Genomic DNA, 18894 nt, shown 5'->3' on the forward strand with positions numbered 1-18894 from the left:
CTGCCTCCCAAGGCCAAAAACCTCTTGTGGGATCATCATTTCCCCTCACCGCAGCTCTTTGCAGAGCATCTGCGCAGGCGGGGGTCCGGAATTGATGAACCCTGCAGCAGCTGGGGCATGAACACCCCTATCCCCCCTCCACAGAGAGCTGTGGGAGAGGGGAAACTGACAAAATTTCGGGGTATGCTTGGACAGTTCTCACTGCACACCACTGTATCAGTGCACACTGGTTGAAAAACCACTGATGTATAGTGATCACTTTATATTTTTTTAATACAAATGTTTGCACTATAAAAAAAATCAAGATAGTATTTTCAGTTACATAATAGAAGTACAGTCTTGTCATGAAAGACAGCTGTGGAATTACATAGAAAAAAATAACTGTGTTCAGAAATAACAGCGTGATACATTTTAGAGCTAGTTCTTCAGTCCTACTTCTTGTTCAGCCAGTCACTCAGACAAGTTTGTTTACCTTTCCAGCAGACAATGCTTCCCACTCTTTGTCTAAATTTTCACCTGAAGTTGAGAGAGGTCATTTCATGGCAATATTGAATTAAGAAGTGGACAGCTCTCTCATAAAGTCAACAAACTTGTTTCTCTTAGGTTATGTCTAGATGGCAGGCTTCTGTCAGGAGTTCAAACCTTTGGAACTTTTTGCCAACATTCTAGTCATCCGTGTTCCATGAGGAAGAAGGGATGTGTTGGCAGAGGGGGTTTTACCAACATTTAACATAAGAATGGTCATACCGGGTCAGACCAAAGGTCCATCCGGCCCAGTATCCTGTCTGCCGACAGTGGCCAATACCAGGTGTCCCTAGGGAGTGCCATTCATCTCAAGCCTCTGACAATCGGGTGCAAGGGACACCATTCCTTTCCCATCCTGGCTAATAGCTATTAATGGACCTAACCTCCAGGAATTTGTCTAGCTCTCTTTTTGAACACTTTTATAGTCCTAGTCTTCACAGCCTCCTCTGGCAAGGAGTTCCACAGATTGATTGTGCACTGCATGAAGAATGACTTCCTTTTATTTGTTTTAAACCTGCTGTCCATTAATTTCATTTGGTGTCTTCTAGTTCTTATATTATGGGAACGAGTAAATAATTTTTCCTTACTCATTTTCTCTGTGCCACTCATGAGTGGCCTCTATCATATTCCCCCTTAGTCTCGTCTTTTCCAAGTTGAAACCCTTTTTTTTGATTTGGGGTATACATATATGGGACCTGTTCCAAGCCCCTAGTCATTTCAGTTGCCCTTTTCTGAATCTTTCCTAATGCCAGTATATCTTTTTTGAGATGAGGGGACCACTTCTGTGTGCAGTATTCAATCTATGGGCATACCATGATTTTATATAAGGGCAATAAGATATTCTCTACTTAGTCTCTCTCCCTTTTTTAATGGTTACTAGGATCCTGTTTACATTTTTGACCGCCGCTGCACACTACATGGATGTTTTCAGAGCACTGTCCACAATGACTGTCTCCTTGCGGTCCTCAGCTGTGAAGACTGAAGCAAAGAATTCATTTAGTTTCTCTGCAATGACTTGATGGTCTTTGAGTGCTCCTTTTGTATGTTGATGGTCTAGGGGCCCCACTGGTTATTTAGCTGGCTTCCTGCTTCTGATGTACTTAAACATTTTGTTATTGCTTTTTGAGTTTTTGGCTAGCAGTTCTTCAAGCTCCTTTTTGGCTTTCTTTATTATATTTTTACACTTAATTTGGCAGTGTTTATGCTCCTTTCTACTTTTTTCACCAGGATTTTAATTCCACTTTCTAAAAGATGCCTTTTTCTCTTTCACTGCTTCTTTTACATGGTTATTAAGTCACAGTGGCTCTTTTTGAGTGTGTCACTGTGTTTTTTTTAATTTGGTGTTTACATTTAAGTTGGGCCTTTATTATGGTGTCTTTGAAAAGTTTCCATGCAGCTCACAGGGATTTTACTTTAGTCACTGTACCTTTGAATTTAACTATCCTCATTTTTGCATAGTTTCTCTTTCAGAAATGAAATGCCACAATGTTGGACTGCTGAGATGTTCTTCCCACCCTGGAATCTTAAATGTTGTTATATTATTGTCACTATTTCCAAGACATCCTTTTATAGTTACCTCTTGAACCAGATCCTGTACTCCACTCAGCACTAAATTGAGAATTGCCTCTCCCTTTGTGTAGACAAGCCAAATTCTGGGAAAGCCTCTCCGAAAAGAACTGTCTGCAGGAGATGCACAAATGATTGTGCAATTTGTGTATCTTTTGCCAGCAGATTTCTTCAATCTAGACATAGCCTTAGTGATTGGTTGAAAAAGAGGTGTGACTGAGTGGCGTGGAAGGCTGTGAAGTTTTTCATTGTTTTGTTTTTGAGTGCAGTTTTGTTACCAAAACAAAAATAACAAACTACATTTGTAAATTGCATTTCCCTGATAGAGCTTGCACGACAGTATTTGTGTGAGATGTTTTGAAAAATGCTGTCTTTTGTATATTGTAGTTACAGGGTAAATATTTGTTATCAAAAATATAAAGTGAGCACTGTAGACTTTGTATTTTCTTTTAATTGAAGTCCGTAGTTGACAAATGTAGAAAAAATATTTAATTTCAGTTGATACTCGACTACTTAATAGCACAATTAAAACTGAGGCTAAACATGATTAATTTTTGGAATTGCAGTGAATTTTTTTTGTTAATCATGTGATTTAACTGTAATTAATCTACAGTCCTCGTGTTGCAGTTGCGCCAACTAATTCACCATTTGTGAACTGTATTTGATTTAAAACAAAAAAGCAGTCCAGTAGCACTTTAAAGACTAATAAAATAATTTATTAGGTGATGAGCTTTTGTGGGACAGACCCACTTCTTCAGATCATAGCTGTACCAGAACAGACTCAATATTTAATGCACAGAGAACCAAAAATTGTAATCAAGGTTGACAAATCAGAAAAATATTACCAAGGTGAGCAAATCAGAGAGCAGAGGGGCGGAAGAGGCGGGCGGGGGAGGGAGTCAAGAATTAGAAAAAGCCAAGTATGCAAAAGAGCCCCTATATTGAGCTAGAAAATTCCCATCCCAGTTCAAACCATGTGTCGAATTTGAATATAAAAGTGTTCAGCAGCCTCTCTTTCCAAGCTGTTGTGAAAATTCCTCTTCAGTAAAACGCAGACTTTCGAGTCATTAAGGCTATGTCTACATGGGCACAAATCTTCAAAATAGCAGTATTTCGAATATTACTAAGGAGGTGCTGAATTGAATATTCAGCGCCTCATTAGCATTAGGACGCTTCCGGCTGCGTCGCTTTGAAAGCGCCGCTTTGGAAAGCGCACAGCTCGGCACGGCTACACGGGCTCCTTTTCAAAAGGACCCTGCACTTTTTGAAATCCCCTTATCCCGACCACTGGTCACTCCCTCCCCCACACCAAAAATATTTTCGGGGGCGTGCTGCCCATTTCAGACACCAGCTGTTCTTTGCAAAATCTTTGATATTTCATTTATAAAATCTTTTTCCTAATCTTTCCTGTCCTCTTTCTTCATGCTTTGACCCCCCCCACCCCCCGGGAGCACAGGGAAGAGTGGGAGGAGGGCTAGCTGAGAATACAGACTGTGCCCAGAAGCTGTATAATGACGTGGGAAGCTAAATACCCTCCCCTCAGCAACTCTCTTTTTTCCCAAAACTTTTCTATCAACTCTTGCTTCAAGCTTTTCATTGTCCCTGGGTTATTTTCAGGGTCTGGATGAAATCCCTGGAGGAGGGACCGTCAGTGGATAGCTAGCTGAGAAGACACACACTTGCTGATTTTTTTTTTTTTTTTTTTTTTTTTTAATGAAATCCTTAACAATTCAGTGACAGAAGAGATTTCTCTTAACTTTGCCATACTGTTTGATGCCCTACTTTCCCTTCATTCCGACTGGAAAAATGGACAATTGCTTAACATGGGAGGAGAGTGAGGACAATGCAATGCGGGAAGATGATTTCAAAGACCAGCAGACATACCCAGAATGCTATGGGGATGAGGGAACTGTGGCACAGGTTCCCACAATGCAGTGCTGCAACAGTCAGTGTGTGTGAATTGAATGTGGCAGCAGTAAGTTGACTTTGTGAGGAGCACGTGTGGGAGTGAGGGTAGTCAAAATCAAATTCATAAAATCCAATTCATAAAATCCAGAGTTACAAAATCAGTAAATTTGATTTTATCTCATAGTGTAGACGTAGCATTATGCTGACTCAATACATATTGCAGGCTTCAGAGAGAGAATCCCCTAAGATTTGTATTGGTTTGTGTGGGTGTCAAATGAAGGCATGTGCTGTTGTGAAGGACTGTGTTTGGGGTTATTTTGTGTGCTGTTGGGTGGGTTTGAAATACTATGGCAATTGGGCCCTGTAATCCATCATCTCTGGAGAGTAAGGGTTGCGATTGGTTGGGTTACATCCGATGTCACAGTGGTATAGGACTCCTAACATGGCATAGATGTATACTTTACTTTTATCTGTACAACGTGGAATGTAATCATAATATCAGAATGACAGAAAAACTAAAAATGGGATGGTATGAGACCATGAAATCTTTTGTTGATTCAGCATAGTGATAATCTGAACAAAAAAGCTCTTGATCAACAGCTTCGTCGATGTTTCCATTGCTTCACGCTGACCACATATAGCGCAGGCGAGGGGGGAGGAGATCCCCCTGTCAAAGAGGAACAGATCTTCCCCTGAGTGCCGTCACTCGGGGGCATAGGGGCCGGGAGAGCCCCTTGTTAACAGGGATCTCCCTGTTATAAGGCTGCTGGAGCAATATTTTAAAACTTAACTTTAACTACTGCGTGTTTGCTTTGAAGTATTAAGAAAAACTAGCCACGCTGCTGGTGAAAACATCTGCCATCAGTTTCTTAAAATGCTAACCCAGATTTTGGCAGCAGTGCCTTCTTCAGGTATCGAGAAAGTATTTTCTTCATTTCAGTTTGTTCAACTAATATAGGTCAGCAAGTAGATCATTCAAAGTTAAGGAACTCAGTGGGAAATGACAGAGTAGGAAAGGTGGTTTTCATCTTCCAATCTACAAATAAAAATTAAGAGTGTGAGCATTAGCTCTGCCAGTTCTAAAATCTCAAAGGAGTTAGTACCTAGAAAGTATCAGTTCAGTTCACTAAACTGCAGAGAATATTTTGGTTTAAAATGTGTTTTGGTAATATAATCTGTAATATTTTAAAGTAATATTATTTGTTAATTTTGAAATGTTCATTTAGAGCATTTTAATTTGAAATCTTCTTTCCGTTCAAAGGTAAGTTGACTCATATGAATAAAATATTCAAGATCTACTACATAAATGTGATTCACCATTTTTCAGCATAATAAAAAGTGGGGATTTTTAGTTTTAAGATGGCAATTGCTTAAGTGTGTGTTTTGTGTGGCTAGCTGTAAATCAAAACAGCCAACCAATAAGAATTAACTTTTCCTTAAAAAATAATTAAAGTACAAATGCAAAACAAGGTTAAAAATGAGTCTTTAAATCAAGGTTTGCTGCTTGCTTTGTACCATCAAGGTGGATTGGTTTTAAAATAATAATTTTAATAATGTTTTAAATAAGAAAGTTTCAGTTCTTAAGAACCGTAGAATACATCTTACTTTGAAAAGCAATGGAAGGCAGATTTGGACAATTTTATTTTGATGTTAGCATGAAATATAGTAATAGAGAGGTAGCCATGTTAGTCTGTACTCCAACAAACCAAAGCAGCAGACATAAATAATCTTGTTAGTCTTTAACGTGCTACGTTTCTGCTGCTTGGATTAGTGTGAAATATGTCACTTGAAAACATTAAAATCACCAGAAGAACAGGTAACATCCACGTATTATCTGACCCCAGTAGTCAGTCTCTATACCAGTTTGACAAATTGATATGAGTTAAGTCAAAACAACCAAAATAAATAAAGTGGTACTTTACTGTGCAATTTATTGTCACTCTTCGTTTTATTGTATTGTTTCTCAAAAACATGAATACTTTAAATCTTTTTGGATGTAGAATTGAATGTGACAGTTTTACATAGTTTCACTTCAGCATGGAACCACATTTCAGCTCAGCATATCCCAAACTTTTGAAACTCTTCCTTCAGAAAAAGAATTGTAGCCTCTTCTCATAGAAACCTTATCATGGGGTCTTAAAGGTCTACCCATCTTATTTTGTACATCACAAGTTCTGTTCCTGTCCATTCCCAAAAGCTAATTCTTTGATCCTAGGGAAGTACTAGTGTAGCTCTTCACAATGTACTTGTTCTTTGCATGTTTTAAGCAATAAACCATGTTAACTTTTGAAGTACTGCCACAGCCATTCTAAGGTGTATGCACTGAATGAATGAAGATCTCTACGTTGTACTTGCTTCACATTTTGAAGTGTGTTTCCATGAGCCCTTTGTGGTTAGTGTCTTGCAAATATAACACCAGGGAGGGACTCTGAAGAAAGTGGAGGCTTTTTTTTTTTAAAGATGAAAGCTGTAAGTTGGTTGAGGCCAAAAATTTAGTAAAATTCATAGAAGGATTGTACACATCAAATGGATAACAAAACTATCCAGAGCTGTAAAAGCGAATTCCAAGTAAAAACTTGGAAGGGATGTTAAACTTCATGTTTAAACCATTCTGGGAGGATTATGATGAGGCCTTTTATTGGGGCAAATTTTATCCCACATTTGCCGGTTTCCAGATTGTATACGCTTTTCTGGGAATGGCGTAAGGACTTCGAAGTTGGGCTCCCTTACTTCAAATTTAATTTAGAAGTTAGTTCCTAGTGTAGATGCACCCAAAGTGTTTCTACAGTGCTGTTCTGATATCGATGGAAGTACTCTACAGTGCTTCATTGGGGTGAGAGGTGGGGTGAAAATAGTGCCAATAATACTATAATAGATCTGATTTTTAAATATGTGTATTGTGTGGCATACTTTATTGTTACTCTAGCAAGTTAAATCTATTTACAAAATTTGGAAAGTTATGTAAAATTTATATCATCTCAAAGGAACCTAGGGATTACTAGTTTGTGTCACAGCAGAATTTTTCTGCCTCTCAAACAGTTGTAAAATGTTATTTTTGATCTCCTATCTCAGGTGACATTGTCTTTGATGCTGTGTTCTAGAGTTTTCCTCAGCATCAGTTGACAGTAACCTTATGTTGAGTATTACTTTTTGGGGGTTTTAAAGCATATAACTCCCTAACTTAAACCACCAGTTTTAGTGCCAAGAGGGAGACAAGACAATCAGCAACAAATAGACCAGGATGGAAACTAATTAGCTGTAGGAATTGACAGATATTTAAGTCTTCTGGGACCTCTCTATTTCATTGAAATTGCTCTCGTTGAAGTCTTGAATGAACTTTTTGTAGTCAGATTCCAGAGCCTCTACTCAGTTCTTCAACGTTTTGATACCATTGTGCAATTATTTTACGACTAAAACTAGTGTCATAAATTGTCTTTCCTGGCTACCTACTCTCGTTTGTTTCTGTTGCCTTCTTTCAGAAGGTATTGGGTTTTCTCTCCCCCAGTAATCTGTATTCTTACCAAGAATACGTTGATACTGTTTAAATTAAAAGTTGTTCACAGTTGTGTACTAAATGCAGCTTCAGTTATTGAGATCTTCTATAGTGAACAAACCTAACCCATAGTGATGTAGCACTTTAAAGACTAACAAAATAATTTATTAGGTGATGAGCTTTCATGGGACAGACCCACTTCTTCAGATCTGGGTCTGCCCCGCAAAAGCTCATCACCTAATAAATTCTCTTGTTAGTCTTTGAAGTGTTACATGACTGCCTTTTTGTTAGAGTAGAGCTAACACGGATACCTCTCTGTTACTAATCCATAGTGTTTATTTTTAAAAAGAATACCATCAACATTTCAGCCAAATTGTCTTATGATTAGGAGCCAAAACATTACTAAGATGTGAGTTTGCTAAGGAAAGTGCAAATGTCGCAGGAAGTGGTGTGTTTGAATCAGTGTTAGGGTTTTTTCTGAGTCAGTAGTGAAACATTTCTTTAGTATGCTTTTCTGGTGGTTTCCTTCACAGTACTGAAGTCCTGGCAACTTGTGTTTATCTTTGGCAATTTTTGTAACAGGTAATGGGTAATTGGGGCAAATATAAAAATGTCCTTATAAACTTTGTTTGTGGTCTATTAAGTTTTTGTAACAAAACTCCTATTTATGCACTGCTAAGCAATTCCTTTGTGCATTCCTGGGATGACTCCATTACAATTGTGGTGAAGTAACTTGTGTGTATGATGTCTCTTCATTGTTTTGAATTGAAAATTCTGCCTACAGTTAAAAATGGCTAGAGGTCAGTTGCAGAAAAAATTACAGGTGTAGTAGTCTGATGGGGTTTTTGAGGTGCAGTGTAGACAGTGGGCCCAGTCAGCCCCCTGTTCCACCAGTCTGGGGTATCCTGCTCACTCTGTGATGCTATGTCAAACTGTAAACCTCTGGTGGGTACTTCATTTACACAGACATTCACAGGCAGGGACACAACCAAGGGAGTTACATAAATGTTTTCTCAGACACTACTGAACCAACAACTGAGAAGCTCCTGCCAATTCCCCCTAGCTCTCCAACCTTTCCAGAACTGTACCATATTGCACTGGTCAGAAGCTTGGCCAATGTAAGGCTACGTCTACGCTATGAGATAAAATTAAATGTAAGGAGTTAGCTCGACATTAAAACTTCACTGTCTTCACTGTAAATGTCATTAACTTGATTTAATCTGCCCTAATATCAATAACAAAATGTCAATATTAACAGATAAGTTTAAAATGTTGAATAAAGGCTAGTGTGGAAGTGCCATGTCTTTCATTTGCATTTATTAGCCTCCACAGGTGTCCTGTGTGTATCCCATAAAGCGCTGTACTGCACCTGGTTCCCAGCTCCCTGCTATTAGCAGGAGCCAAGAGATTGACCAGGGCTGCTGCACTGTCAGTTTCCCAGGTCCCCCAAGCTGCTGTACCTGGGAAACCGACCACTGCTGCACCTGGCTCAGAATGCGGGGCTGAGGGAACTGTGGGATTGGTTCCCACGATGCACTGCTGCAACAGTCGATGTTTGATGATTTCAGTGTAGAAGGAATATGTCAAATTTGTTGGGAGCCTGAGGGAAATGGGCATACCCAAAATTGAATTTAAAAAAAATGGCATTATAAAATTGATTCAGATTTATCTTGTAGTGTGGACATAGCCTAAGTTTATTATCCTGTCCTCCCCTCCTTTATGTGGAAAGGAAGACACACTGACCTTTGTGAACTGAACTAACATTTCCCAAGCACTTCAACAAAAACACACTGTTTTAGGTAAAATATAAAACAGATTTGTCAACTATGGAAAGAGATTATAAGTAGCAGGCATAGAAATCAGTTGGTTAGTTAGGAAAGAAGAATGAATTCTCAGCCTGAGTTTTACGAACTAAACAGGATTTGAATCATGGGATATCCCACCCTGACAGATGGTACAAATAGGCCACAGATTGTCAATAAACACACTAGGAGACTGTGGATCCAGACTGGAAAACAGCCCTAGTTCAAAGTCTTTGTCCTCCAAATGTGTTTCCAGGTATTGCATTATGGGAGGCATGAGGCCCAGTGATATCACCTTCTCCTCTTCTATAGTTTCTTCCAGCTTGCAGGAAAGGTATTTTCCTGTGATCTGGGAACCAGGCAATTCCCTTTTCCTCACGTAGTGTCCATTCTCAGTGTGTTCTCTCCGAGAAGCCTCCATTGTTGACAGTTTCTGGTGTCCAGTGGGTGCTTTTCTTTATGGTATTGATCAGCTTAGCCATTAACCCAAGTCCAGTGTTGTACCTGAACGCTGGCTTTTTGTGTGTTCCCAACATCACAACGTAGTTCAGTAGCACACGTAGCAAAACTTCATAACTTCAAATAAAATGATTGTGTATAAAATCTACCAGGATATTTAAGTTCAACAGATAAAGACTTTTTCTTTTTCTTCGTCTTTGTCTTCTTTTTTTTTTAAAGACCTTTGTACAAAGGCTTATGTTTTGACCAAAGTATCATTATATGATAGTGGTGAATATGGAGATTCAGGGGTGTTGCTTTGGGGTACAAAGTGTCACAAATAGGAAACCTAAAGTTGTAGTGGTCGGTAACCTTATTTTTGAATCTGTTTAAAATTCCTTCATTGCTTATCAACAGGTGAAGCCAAAAATTTAGTGCCGTACCCTGGACCCAACAAAATGAGAGACTGTTTCTGTACCATAAACTTGGACCAAGAAGAAGTTTTTCGTACGCAGGTGGTTGAGAAATCTTTAAGGTACATTTTTAGACCTTTGTTTCTGTGAAATTACTTCAGTGTTTTGCATGTTGGGCAGATAGTCTTGTGTGTTTTTATTGTAGCTCGTATTTTCCCCTCTTTCCTCTCCAAAATGTACAAAATATTTGCCTAGCTCTGTTTTTCATTCTTCTTGTTGGCTGAGTGGTATCGTATCTACTGCATGTGTTGCATATTGTGTTTTTTAATGGGCACTGAGGGCTGTGATCTGGACAAAGCTGTCTGACTTGCAGTAGTCCCTCGACTTATGCGAGGGTTGCATTCCCATGTATCCTTGCATAACTTGAATTTCACATAAGTTGGGGGGCTGCTTTTTTCCTGGCGGAACACATGTTCTGCAGTCGGGGAAGCAGCAGGAGCACCTGGAGCTCCTTTTGAAAGGTAAGTCCTGGGGCTGCAAGGGGGGGGGCACTTGGGTAGGGTTAAGCCTGGCGGTGGGTTAGGGCTGCAGGGGCGGCAGAGGGGTGGAGTTGAGCTGGGGCTGCATGGCGCTGCAGGGGGTTGAGCTGGGGCCGGGGGGAGCAGGATTTTGAGTTGCACTTAACTCGCATTAATGCGAGTTAAGCGCAGTTCAGAAGTGCACATTTTGAGGGATTGCTCTATAAATCTTAAAAGTGAAATGAAAACAGTTAGTTGAGCACTACACTTCGCCCTTTTAAAAATAAAAATTTCCTATTATACACTGAAAACCCTTACATAACCAGTTTATTTTGGTCAACTAATGTTCTTGCTCAGGGTATTTTTAAGGGAAAGAGGGCTGCACTTTGAGCTCTTGGAATTCTTGGACATATATATTACACTAATACCATATAGGTCTTTAGTGGCTAGACCAGGTACAGAACTCATGAGTCTGCTGTTGTATCATAGCTAATGAATTTCATGTCCTTTATCTCAAGTAGTAGGAGCTCATGTTCTGAGAACCAGAGGTTTCTCGTTCAGTCCTTACAGACAAGTATCTCAAGTATACAAGTGTATCCTGCCATGGCTGGGAGAAATGTCTTACCCCTTAGTTAACATAACAGTGAACGAAAAACTTAACCATATAGTTGGCATTGGTCTGGGTCTCTTGCCTGCAGTTGGTGTGCTTTTGTTGCTGTTCTTTTGAGATATCCTTCACGATACTTTCTTTCCAAGAGTGGAGATCCATCCCAGATAGCAAACTTTAAGGAAGAGGACTCTGCTTCTCTGAAAGTATTTTAAAGAACTCTCTCCTAATGTGCTGATCCCTAATAAATGGCCCATGGTTTCAGCCCCTAAAGGCAACAGTTGCAACTCGTAGTAGCATGAGCCAGCTGTCTGTCTTCCTGAGCCATTTGTGGTCAGTGTCCCCATGGAGTTTTAAGCTTTGCTCTTGCAGTCCTTCAAGTAAATTTCCTAATCCAGCTGCAAATGAGTCTTTCCCCAAATTAAAACAATTTGATATGAGTAACAAAAACTAATGGAGAAGCTAGCACCCTCACGGGAAAATGTGAAAGATGAAACCAGTTAATATTTCCTCTTCAGTGCAGTCAGTGAAGGTGGTTGACAGTGGTGAAAGAGAATCCTGCAAGATGATTCCTACAGAGGAACAGAATTAAAATGCAAGTGCTAGCAAGGGAAGAGTATGTCTACCTCACAAACTTTTGCCAGCACAGATTACTCAGTTATAAAGCTGCTGTGATTAGCATATCACTTGTGGGCCTAAAACTTGGCTCCTTGCATCTGCACGTTGCATAGTCATCAGTAGTGTTTGTTTTGATGCACGCTGTGGTGCACCATTGATAAGTATGGTGGTGTACATTTGTCTGTCATCCAGTGCACTCTTTTGGGACAAGGTGGAAGGGGGGGGGCAGCTCTACACCCTGAAAGGGGTGGGGCCAAGAGACAAAAAGGCAGGGCCAAGGGCAATCAGTCCTCAGTGCCAACTAGTCTTCAAGTCTGCCTCCCCCACTCACACCATACACACACTCCTTTAGAGCTGCATGCAGCCAGAGCAGCACTGCCACAGCATTTCAAAGGGGCATGGCTCTCTAGCCATGTGCCCTTTTGAAATGCCAGGCTTGGGGCAACTGCCCCATTGACCTCCTATTGGTGGGTCTGGGGAACACACACACACGCGCACACACATACACACACTATGAGAGAGAGCCATATTTTTGCACCAAACCATCGTGCCACAGAGTACATCAACAACCGGGGCTATTTTTCTAGGTGCTTGTGGATCACTGGGTGTAAGGTAGGTATCCTAGCATACAATTCACGACCATCGATGTTGGATGCTGAGGGAAAGTTCATGACACTGGCCTCCTTAAAGACATAGAACTGTTCAGAAAGCTACAAGTTAGGGATGTGCTCTTTTGACAGATTACCGTTGGCTATATTGAATTATCAGTATTGATCCTGTGAGACTCAGTGTATCCCTGATTCTTCTAGCTCATGAAATTGTACACCAGTCACCTTGACAGCACGGAGGACAGATTGAGCTACTGTCTCAACAGATGTAGAATGACCGTTGAATGTACTTTCAGTAAGCTGAAGGGGCACTAGCATGGTTGTCTTGCAAGATCAGATCTTGATGTTTACCTGGCTTTTGTGTCTGCGTAGCATCTGTAAAGTGAAAAAAGGAAAACTACTGCTGTGGTGGCAGTGGAGCAGCGCTCTGAATTTGGACAGCCAGATACAAGGGTTTTCAGAAGAGCTCACCTCATTCAGAAGAAATGAGGGAGGCTTTGTAAGAGCACTTGAACAGCAAGCCATGGCACTGTGTTGTGATGTACTGTACTGTACCCCACTCTGTGGTTTGGGGGATGTGTTAAGAAGTGTGTGATGCTAGGTAGACATCTATGAATGTGACTCTGACAATACAGCTGTTAATTTTGTGCATTACAAGTGACGAGGGAATTGCTCACTTGCATGAAACTGAGGATAGGTACTGAATGCTGGCACCACTTTCCACAGCCAGTGGTGTGGGGCTTTTTTTGTTTTTAAATCTGAAATCTCACTCCTGAGGGTAACAAAGGGGCACAGAGCACAACTGATGCAGGAGTCCTGATGCTGTTGAAGCCCGTATGCTGTTAGCCTGTGTATGCTGCAGGGATGCCTGCTGAGGTTTTTGGGCCATTGGTGTGGTAAAGTGGCCTGCTGTGGAGAAGGAAAAAAGATGGGCACCTTTGAAACCTTTAGAAGAGGATGGCAGGGTACCACTGTGTGTGTTCCATTGAGAGCTCCCAGGAGGATTCAAGAACCATCCCTGGACACAGACTTGCTTCGCATAGCAACACCCCGGACTCCTCCCACAAACATCTAATTCTTCCAGCCTCTCTTGTACCAATACTACTTATAGTACAAGTAAGTTAATGAACGGTCATAGCTGTGTCTAGCTGAGGGCACAATCACTGTAATGGATAATAAATAAAACACTGCTTCTTACTCTGCATCGGACTTCTCTGGGCTTGTCTGTTGGTACTGAAGGGACTGCAGTAGTGTCTTGGGTCCAGGTTTGCAGCATGACTGGGCTCTCCCCTCCCCCCAGTTGCATGTCTCACCCACTTTTCATCTGTGAGGCCTATGACTTAGGCTTCTTGGAGAAATCCACCAGTGGTGTGGAAGGTAGTGGTGAGGGCTTCTACCGAGTGTGGAATGCTGCTCTTCTAAAAGTGGTTCTGTAGGTTGGTACCAGTTTGACTCTTGGCTTCCCTGACCTTTTAGAATGCCTGCCACAGTTTTGTTTTCATGTGGTGCTGATGATAATCATGGTTATATCCTTTCTGCATCTCTTGAGCAGGCTGCTTATAGATGTCCAGCTTTCGAGGAACCTCTAGTTGTTGCAGGCCCAGGAAATCCAGTATCTCCTGTCTACCGCAAGCTGCAGTCCCTCTGGAGCATGTAGCTGCCATTGTAATCTGGACAGTTGTGCACAGCAATGAAAAATTGCTAGCAGTACTTGTCAAGCTGAATAATTAGGAACAAGTACTGCAAAAAGTTAGAGCTTTTAAAGGGGAGTTGTCTTCTGATTTGGGACCTCTGGGTATTCAAGGTGACAGTTGTGACCAGAGTGGTCAGTGTGAGGCATTATGGGATGACTTCTGGGGGACTGTCGTTTCTGTCAGCCGTACATTTACACTGCTGTAACATCAATATATTGAACGTGGATCAACACCACTCAGAGTTAGGGTTATTTTGTCAGCATAGTAGAGAGCTTACATCAGTGGGAGACAGTTAAGCATAACACATGTGCAATTAGGTTGACCTAAGATTGCTTATGTCTACTTAACTTTATAGAGTATACTTCTCTTAGTTGCTATATGCCATGGAAATAAGCTTCTGAAACTTTGTCTCCAATAAAGAAATATAGTCTGTGTCCATTTCTATTCAATTGTATACACACATATGCAATAAAGGTTTATAGCAAGTGTTTTGAAGTGCATTGGAACTGGAAAAGTTGAGCTCTATTGGCCATATCAAAACATTTACAGATTCAGTTCACCTAAACAGAGCTTTTCCGTGTTAACTTTTACAAGAACTTTTATATGATGGTATCCAAATTTTATAAGTATCTCAATTAAAAAGATTCTCTTCAATCTCTTAAAATATATTTGAGAGCCATTAGTCTCATAATATAACTGATGGAGCACCCTACTTGCTGATGGATGACACCTCCTCTTGGCCATTTTAGGGATGTTTTACAAAGTCATCTCCTCTTCCGGCAGTTGTATTCAAACTCTGTCTGTATCCCCTTTCTTAATCCATGAGTCACTGCTTTGTCTTTGTGACTCAGACCTCCAGCCACATGACTATATATGCAATTTCACTTTCCAGGGTACCACAATCTGCCTTACCTCAATTAGTCTTTCCCTCTGCTGTCTCATAGTGCCACTTCTTTGGTAGCTGCCTAGGTAACCAGGCCCTGTCCCACCCTTTCTTCCAGCTGAGGGACCTTCTAATCAGCATCCAGTGCCTGTTCCCTTATAGACATTACGGCGTTTCCCCGAGCCCTCTCAGGGAGCAACTGGCTGCTGGTCTTAGTAGCTCCAAATACTCCTCCGTTCTCCCAGGGAGATACTGCAGCCCCTCTCTATTAGTTCAGTGCCCTTATAGAAAACATGCCTGCTTCCTGCACAAGTGGGTTTTCTTTAATTAGGGCTTTTCTCTGAGCCTTAATTTCCCTAGCTTGCAGCAGAGTAGGTAAATTGGCCCATCTGTCTTCCATTAGCACCTTTTGAGCGAGTGAGGGGTAACCCCCACATCAAAACAATATCCACAATGTTATTTTAAAAGTGTATAGACCCTGAAATCCATAAAGATACTGAAACCAAATAAGACTCTCAACCATTTTACAATTTTACATATCAGTAAGATTGAATACAATTTTCATTTCGCTTTTTTTTTCTGTGAGAAAGAACTTCGGATCTTGGATAACCACCTGAGTATTTCTCCAAAATGCACAACTTATATCCATAAAATGGGAATTGTAACTGTTTCATTGAAATCCAAGGAACACCAAAAATCGTATACTTTCTGTACAAATCTATGAAATGCCATAAAACAAGTTATGTTCTAGCAACAAATAAGCCAAAGTGAGATAGTATCGGAGGGGCAGCTGTGTTAGTCTAGATCTGTAACAGCAACAAAGGGTCCTGTGGCACCTTATAGACTAACAGAAAAGTTTTGAGCATGAGCTTTCATGAGCACAGACTCACTTCATCAGATGCTGGTCTTGGAAATCTGCAGGGTCAGGTATAAATAAGCCAGAGCAAGGGTGGGGATAACAAGGTTAGCTCAGTCAGCAAGGGTGAGGCTTACTACCAGCAGTTGATCTGGAGGTGTGAACACCAAGGGAGGGGAATCTGCTTCTGTATTTAGCCAGCCATTTGCAGTCTTTGTTTAAGCCAGAGCTGAGGGCGTCGAATTTACAGATGAATTGTAGCTCAGAAATTTCTCTTTGGAGTCTGGTCCTGAAATTTCTTTGCTGTAGGATAGCTACTTTTAAGTCTGCTACTAAGTGGCCTGGGAGATTGTATCTTAGCAAACTATTGGTGCCTTTTGTAAAGCTTGAAGTATAAAGTGTGTGCTCCTGAAGCTTGCCTCAATCTGTTAATGCAAACCTTATTGTGTCTTATTGCTATGCTAATTTGGAAAACCAAACAAAGCTGGAAAAAGGGAAATGTACTGTTCTGTGTTTTACTAGTACTTCTTAATTGAGTTAACTCTTCCCAGCTCTCACCAGAGATGGACGTAAATGGTGTAGTAAAGTCAGATTGTTAATTATACTTGGTACATTTTACTGATTGTGGTTTATTTATCATTTGTAAAATAATGACAGTTGTCAGAGAATATTAGACATGCTTCATTTGCCTGATACATCATTAAATAATACATCTCGCAGGCACTTGTGCAAATTGAGGTCCTATTGTACTATGAACAACTAATGTAAATTATGTTGTGGGAATGTCTTCTGGTTAAACTTGTTTTGGAAAGAAGTTGACACTAGAATTAAGATGACTTTTGGAACCTGTATACATTGGTCAGCATTTTTATATTAGCATATTTACCTGTAAATTTGGACTTTTCAGTACATGGGGCTTGTGGTTTCTCAGGATAGCCAGAAGAATAAAATAAATGATTGTTCAGAGGCAGAAAAATAAATTTGTGCACAGAGCAGAAACAATGATATTGTGATCTAGCAGACAAAGAAAAGGTCTCACTTTCTGCCACAGGGATCAGTTACATGAGTTTGAAGAAATCTGGGTTTAGAAATAAGTCTTTAGAATATACACACTCTTTTCTGGAAAGATGCAAATACAATAAACTCTGTCATATCCAACATTCTATCATCTGGGACTCTCAAATAACCAGGATTTTAACCATAAGTAAATTTTAAAGTTTTCCATAAGTACAGTGTAATGAAAGTAAATACAAATAAGTACAGCAAATACAGTATAAGTTTACAGTGTACAGTACTACTGTTGGTAAATCAGGTATTCTGCATACATTTTTGTTTCTTGATATCTAATCTTGATTTTCATTGGTGTTATGCATTGCTAGGTGTACCTCTCCATTATCCAGAATATTTGAATATCCAGCAACCTCCAGGTCCCAGAGCTGCCAGATGTGAAAGAGTTTACTGTATATATGTTTGAAGAACATAAATTCTGAAATATTATTGCTTGACTGACTTTCTTTTGCTTAATTAAATTTATTTACTTTAACATTTGAATGTTTGTCATCATATACCCGAACATATATCTCAGCAGTTATTAGCAAAATGTATCACTACAATACTGTGTCACAGAAACAATTAAAATGAAAAATAATAAAATACTGGAATGCTTCGAAGTTATTTGATTAGGTAGGGTGGTGGCCTGGGAAGAAGTGAGATTTCCCATCATAACTTAAAATATTCTGGAAATAGGTTTATTGAACTCTGGAAAAAAGCTCTCCTGCACATACTTTAATTTTTGTGGAACCATGACTTAAGTGTTCTGGGTTAAAATTTAAATTGCTATATTATAGCAGGTGTTACTTTGTATAAATTATATAGCAAAATATTCTCCTATTACAGTTCTGCTCCCCTCTTCTTTCTTTCCAGTCCTTTCTTTGGTGAAGAGTTTTATTTCGAGATTCCAAGAACATTCCAGTGTTTGTCCTTCTATATTTATGATAAGAGTGTTTTACAAAGAGACCTGCGCATAGGTAAGAACTAGTATATCCTGTAAATGTTACCAGAAGTGAGCTTCACTGTTGAATTTATGTAGAATGTCTATAATCTGAAGAAGTTTTTGTATAGACAGTTTTACCTCAGTGCACTGTTTGAAATAATTAAAATATAATATTGTTCTATATTAGATACAGGAGTCTACTTAATTTTTTCCTATTCTAACTTGGTCATTTTGGAGGCTGATAGAATAGCTTTATATAACTACGTGCCATATTCAGTACATTTCAGAAGAATATGTACATTTGTCCTTTTGGTTTGTGCAACTCCACGCTAACAAAATATTTGGCTCACTGCTTGTGTTTGGAGATAGTGGAAATACTGGTTTTAAAATTTGCTGAAGGCCTAAGAAATTTATTTTTGTTATGAAGTGTCTAAAAGCTACATGTGCGTGCAAAGTGATTTAACAGGCCTACCTGTTAAAATGGAAGGAAATTAATTGTTCTTTTACTGTATAATTGCCCTTTTGCAATTGATTTTGTGGATACTCTTCAGTGAAATAGTTGCCTTAAAAACTCTTAGCAGTGTTAAATAGGAGTAGTTACTTCACATTACTTGAACTTTGGAAGGAAATACTTTGTGAGAACATACCAGATAACTCGATATACTTGCTTTTCAAATAGCAATCAGTGCAAAAGCCATCTAACTTCTAATTAGTTTCTGAGTGCTGTCCCCCTGGGTGCTCCACTGTAGGTATTGGGCCCACTCAGCACTGCAGCACGGAGACTTTTCCAAGCAGCACTGAGTGGGGCTATGCATGTGCAATCCCAGCATGTACTGTTTGTGCCTCTAAGGCTATGTCTGCACTAGCCCCAAACTTCGAAATGGCCGTGCAAATGGTCATTTCGAAGTTTACTAATGAAGCGCTGACATATATATTCAGAGCCTCATTAGCATGCGGGTGGCTGCGGCACTT

The 18894-nt window shown here is 40.0% G+C and overlaps 1 protein-coding gene across 1 annotated transcript in view; it reads left to right on the plus strand.

Annotated features, from left to right (window-relative positions):
- The window catches only part of RASA2 (RAS p21 protein activator 2), a 104241-nt gene that overhangs the window by 10139 nt on the left and 75208 nt on the right, over positions 1-18894 (plus strand). The window contains exons 2-3 of the mRNA XM_075004370.1: positions 10150-10267; positions 17853-17956. Of these exons, the coding sequence (XP_074860471.1) occupies positions 10150-10267; positions 17853-17956 (222 nt within the window). The remainder of the gene's footprint in view (positions 1-10149; positions 10268-17852; positions 17957-18894) is intronic.

The sequence above is a fragment of the Carettochelys insculpta genome, chromosome 10 (assembly GCF_033958435.1).
Source record: "Carettochelys insculpta isolate YL-2023 chromosome 10, ASM3395843v1, whole genome shotgun sequence".
Classification (NCBI taxonomy): domain Eukaryota; kingdom Metazoa; phylum Chordata; order Testudines; family Carettochelyidae; genus Carettochelys; species Carettochelys insculpta.